At 53.2% G+C, this 6,000-nt stretch overlaps 1 protein-coding gene across 1 annotated transcript in view; it reads right to left on the bottom strand.

Moving 5' to 3' along the window:
* The window catches only part of focad (focadhesin), a gene marked incomplete at its 3' end in the record, with an annotated part of 65,506 nt that overhangs the window by 38,712 nt on the left and 20,794 nt on the right, over positions 1-6,000 (bottom strand). The window contains 4 exon segments of the mRNA XM_080493990.1: positions 1,974-2,057; positions 2,946-2,996; positions 4,648-4,782; positions 5,442-5,568. Of these exon segments, the coding sequence (XP_080350116.1) occupies positions 1,974-2,057; positions 2,946-2,996; positions 4,648-4,782; positions 5,442-5,568 (397 nt within the window).

Genomic DNA, 6,000 nt, shown 5'->3' with positions numbered 1-6,000 from the left:
TACCACATAAACACACAAAAGTAGTGCACATTGGTACCATTGAGTACTGGTATGGATTCCCAGGTATCAGTACCGTATGGGTTCTAATGTGAAAGGTTCCATCTTTACTCCTGAGCGGCAGCAGACGCTCACTATACTCCTTCCCATGGTGACTAATGAACAACTAACCACCAGCAGTTACTAGTGAATTCCACCAGCAGACGCTCACTATACTCCTTCCCATGGTGACTAATGAACAACTAACCACCAGCAGTTACTAGTGAATTCCACCAGCAGACGCTCACTATACTCCTTCCCATGGTGACTAATGAACAACTAACCACCAGCAGTTACTAGTGAATTCCACCAGCAGACGCTCACTATACTCCTTCCCATGGTGACTAATGAACAACTAACCACCAGCAGTTACTAGTGAATTCCACCAGCAGACGCTCACTATACTCCTTCCCATGGTGACTAATGAACAACTAACCACCAGCAGTTACTAGTGAATTCCACCAGCAGACGCTCACTATACTCCTTCCCATGGTGACTAATGAACAACTAACCACCAGCAGTTACTAGTGAATTCCACCAGCAGACGCTCACTATACTCCTTCCCATGGTGACTAATGAACAACTAACCACCAGCAGTTACTAGTGAATTCCACCAGCAGACGCTCACTATACTCCTTCCCATGGTGGCTAATGAACAACTAACCACCAGCAGTTACTAGTGAATTCCACCAGCAGACGCTCACTATACTCCTTCCCATGGTGGCTAATGAACAACTAACCACCAGCAGTTACTAGTGAATTCCACCAGCAGACGCTCACTATACTCCTTCCCATGGTGACTAATGAACAACTAACCACCAGCAGTTACTAGTGAATTCCACCAGCAGACGCTCACTATACTCCTTCCCATGGTGACTAATGAACAACTAACCACCAGCAGTTACTAGTGAATTCCACCAGCAGACGCTCACTATACTCCTTCCCATGGTGACTAATGAACAACTAACCACCAGCAGTTACTAGTGAATTCCACCAGCAGACGCTCACTATACTCCTTCCCATGGTGACTAATGAACAACTAACCACCAGCAGTTACTAGTGAATTCCACCAGCAGACGCTCACTGTACTCCTTCCCATGGTGACTAATGAACAACTAACCACCAGCAGTTACTAGTGAATTCCACCAGCAGACGCTCACTATACTCCTTCCCATGGTGGCTAATGAACAACTAACCACCAGCAGTTACTAGTGAATTCCACCAGCAGACGCTCACTATACTCCTTCCCATGGTGACTAATGAACAACTAACCACCAGCAGTTACTAGTGAATTCCACCAGCAGACGCTCACTATACTCCTTCCCATGGTGACTAATGAACAACTAACCACCAGCAGTTACTAGTGAATTCCACCAGCAGACGCTCACTATACTCCTTCCCATGGTGACTAATGAACAACTAACCACCAGCAGTTACTAGTGAATTCCACCAGCAGACGCTCACTATACTCCTTCCCATGGTGACTAATGAACAACTAACCACCAGCAGTTACTAGTGAATTCCACCAGCAGACGCTCACTATACTCCTTCCCATGGTGACTAATGAACAACTAACCACCAGCAGTTACTAGTGAATTCCACCAGCAGACGCTCACTATACTCCTTCCCATGGTGACTAATGAACAACTAACCACCAGCAGTTACTAGTGAATTCCACCAGCAGACACAGCCGCTCCTGTCTTGGTTCTTAAAGCCGCAGTATGAATCACAGTGAACGGAGAAGGAAAGTAGAGTTCTGCTCTGCTCTGCTGAAGGACATGAAGTCCTTCACTGTGGGTAACAGAGGGTCCTGTGGACTGCTCTGGAACTACAAACCAAAAGAGATTTGATGATGCTCTAGTTGGTGGAGGGTTCATGGACGTGACGTGAGGAGACGTCAGCAGCAGGAGGAGTTAGGAATGGACGGGATGTCTTACTGTCTCCGGGAGCAGAGTCACAGTGTGGACGGCTTCAGGAAACTCTGCCAGAGCCTCGTAGCCACAGAGCGACGCGTGAATGTCCTGCAGGGTGAAACAGGCAGGTTCATCCACACTGACCAGCACAGACCTGGAACGTCAGGTCCACACAGACCTGGAACACCAGGTCCAAATAGACCTGGAAGGTCAGGTCCACACAGACCTGGAAGGTCAGGTCCACACAGACCTGGAACACCAGGTCCACACACTGACCAGCACAGACCTGGAACGCCAGGTCCACACAGACCTGGAACACCAGGTCCACACACTGACCAGCACAGACCTGGAACGCCAGGTCCACACAGACCTGGAACATCAGGTCCACACACTGACCAGCACAGACCTGGAACGCCAGGTCCACACAGACCTGGAACACCAGGTCCACACACTGACCAGCACAGACCTGGAACGCCAGGTCCACACAGACCTGGAACACCAGGTCCACACACTGACCAGCACAGACCTGGAACACCAGGTCCACACAGACCTGGAACACCAGGTCCACACAGACCTGGAACGTCAGGTCCACACAGACCTGGAACGTCAGGTCCACACAGACCTGGAACACCAGGTCCACACACTGACCAGCAAAGACCTGGAACACCAGGTCCACACACTGACCAGCACAGACCTGGAACACCAGGTCCACACACTGACCAGCACAGACCTGGAACGCCAGGTCCACACACTGACCAGCACAGACCTGGAACACCAGGTCCACACACTGACCAGCACAGACCTGGAACACCAGGTCCACACAGACCTGGAACATCAGGTCCACACACTGACCAGCACAGACCTGGGACGTCAGGTCCACACAGACCTGGAACACCAGGTCCACACAGAACTGGAACGTCAGGTCCACACACTGACCAGCACAGACCTGGAACGTCGGGTCCACACTGACCTGGAACGTCGGGTCCACACACTGACCTTACTGAGAGCGTAACTCCAGAGGAGGCCCACCGCCTCTTCCCTCACTGCCTGGAAGACAAGAGAAGCTTCATGAAGGTTTATGTTTGTGAAGTGAAGACAGTCTGTCCTCTCGGTCCCTGGCTTGTTTCAGGTTTTAAAAAGTGTGTTGCTCCAAGCAGCCAATCAGAAATCAAACCCTATATAGTGTCATCGGGGGTTTAGCCAATCACAATCAAGGTAGGCCCTCCCTTTGACTCCTCCCACAATTAGGCAGCTCTGCTCTGGCACATGGCACCACGAGAGGAAGTACTTCCTCCTCTTCCCAAGATGGGCATGTGTGGGCGGAGCCAGTCCAGCTCACACAGACACAGCAGATTCTGAATGTAGCTCCTATGATCCAATATTCAAATGAGGAAAATCAAGGAGGAGCTAGAAACTTAGAATACTGAAGGTTTCTGGACCGACCAGACCAGGAGGAGGAGGAGAACAGGAGGAGGAGGAGGACAGGAGGAGGAGGAGGAGGAGGAGAAGGAGGAGGAGGAGAACAGGAGGTGGAGGAGAACAGGAGGAGGAGGAGAACAGGAGGAGGAGGAGGTGGAGGAGGGGAACAGGAGGAGGAGGAGAACAGGAGGAACAGGATGAGGAGGAGAACAGGAGGAGGAGGAGGAGGAGAACAGGAGGAGGAGGTGAACAGGAGGAGGAGGAGAACAGGAGGAGGAGAACAGGAGGAGGAGGTGAACAGGAGGAACAGGACGAGGAGGAGAACAGGAGGAGGAGGAGGAGGAGGGGAACAGGACGAGGAGGAGAACAGGAGGAGGAGGTGAAAAGGAGGAGGAGGAGAACAGGAGGAGGAGGAGAACAGGAGGAACAGGACGAGGAGGAGAACAGGAGGAGGAGGAGGAGGAGGAGGGGAACAGGAGGAGGAGGAGAACAGGAGGAGGAGGTGAACAGGAGGAGGAGGAGAACAGGAGGAGGAGGAGAACAGGAGGAGGAGGAGAACAGGAGGAACAGGACGAGGAGGAGAACAGGAAGAGGAGGAGAACAGGAGGAGGAGGAGGAGGAGGAGGGGAACAGGAGGAGGAGGAGAACAGGAGGAGGAGGTGAACAGGAGGAGGAGGAGAACAGGAGGAGGAGGAGAACAGGAGGAACAGGACGAGGAGGAGAACAGGAGGAGGAGAGGGAGGAGGTGAACAGGAGGAGGAGGAGAACAGGAGGAGGAGGAGAACAGGATGAACAGGACGAGGAGGAGAACACGAGGAGGAGGAGGAGGAGGGGAACAGGACGAGGAGGAGGAGGAGGGGAACAGGAGGAGGAGGAGAACAACAGGAGGAGGAGGAGGAGGAGGAGGGGAACAGGAGGAGGAGGAGGAGGGGAACAGGAGGAGGAGGGGAACAGGAGGAGGAGGAGAACAGGAGGAGGAGGAGGGGAACAGGACGAGAAAGAGGAGGGGAACAGGAGGAACAGGAGGAGGAGAACATCTGGAGGATACGAGAACTTCAAAATAAGATTTTGTTGTTCACTGAGTTTCACTAACTCGTCATCAGTGATCAACCCAAACAGTGACCCCAGCCCCCAGAGGGCCCAGAGGACCCAGAGGGGCCCAGAGGACCCAGAGGGGCCCAGAGGACCCAGAGGACCCAGAGGACCCAGAGGGCCCAGAGGACCCAGAGGACCCAGAGGGGCCCAGAGGACCCAGAGCTCCGGTGAAGGAAGGACATACCTGGTACTCCTCTGATTTGACGGTGAGCTGAGGAAGCAGAGCCAGAAGCTGCGCTGTAGCTTTAACCACGGCTGGACGAGAGTCCGAGCTGAGCTCCGGACCCAGACTTCTCCATGTGGAGAGAATGTCCACCACCTGCCAGCAAGAACACGGGTCAACAGGTCAACAGGTCAACAGGTCAACAGGTCAACAGGTGAACAGGTCAACAGGTGAGCAGGTGAACAGGTGAGCAGGTGAGCAGGTGAGCAGTTGAACAGGTGAGCCGGTGAACAGGTGAGAAGATGTACAGGTGAGCAGGTGAACAGGTCAACAGGTGAACAGGTGAACAGGTGAGCAGGTGAGCAGTTGAACAGGTGAGCCGGTGAACAGGTGAGAAGATGTACAGGTGAGCAGGTGAACAGGTCAACAGGTGAACAGGTGAGCAGTTGAACAGGTGAGCAGATGTACAGGTGAGCAGGTGGGCAGGTGAACAGGTGAGCCGGTGAACAGGTGAGCAGTTGAACAGGTGAGCAGTTGAACAGGTGAGCAGATGTACAGGTGAGCAGGTGAGAAGATGTACAGGTGAGCAGGTGAGCAGGTGAGCAGGTGAACAGGTGAGCAGGTGAGCAGTTGAACAGGTGAGCCGGTGAACAGGTGAGCAGATGTACAGGTGAACAGGTGAGAAGATGTACAGGTGAGCAGGTGGGCAGGTGAACAGGTGAACAGTTGAACAGGTGAACAGGTGAACAGGTGAACAGGTGAACAGGTGAGCAGGTGTACAGATGTACAGGTGAGCAGGTGTACAGGTGCAGTACCTCTGCTCGGCACAGCTCCTGCAGGCCCTGCAGAGCCAGAGCAGCAGGAGTTTCCAGGTCTGCTCTGGTACACTGCTTCAGAGTGAGTGTCACTGCAGCCAGCAGGTCTCCTCCGTGCTGGTAAGGCCTGAAAGACACCAGCAGTCGTCTTACACCTCGGAACGTCTCCATGAAAGACACCAGCAGTCGTCTTACACCTCGGAACGTCTCCATGAAAGACACCAGCAGTCGTCTGACACCTCGGAACGTCTCCATGAAAGACACCAGCAGTCGTCTTACACCTCAGAACGTCTCCATGAAAGACACCAGCAGTCGTCTTACACCTCGGAACGTCTCCATGAAAGACACCAGCAGTCGTCTTACACCTCGGAACGTCTCCATGAAAGACACCAGCAGTCGTCTTACACCTCGGAACGTCTCCATGAAAGACACCAGCAGTCGTCTGACACCTCGGAACGTCTCCATGAAAGACACCAGCAGTCGTCTTACACCTCGGAACGTCTCCATGAAAGACACCAGCAGTCGTCTTACACCTCAGAACGTCTCCATGAAAGACACC

The sequence above is a fragment of the Lipophrys pholis genome (assembly GCF_963383615.2).
Source record: "Lipophrys pholis genome assembly, contig: SCAFFOLD_34, whole genome shotgun sequence".
NCBI lineage: Eukaryota > Metazoa > Chordata > Actinopteri > Blenniiformes > Blenniidae > Lipophrys > Lipophrys pholis.
This window is presented reverse-complemented; position numbering and strand designations above follow the sequence as displayed.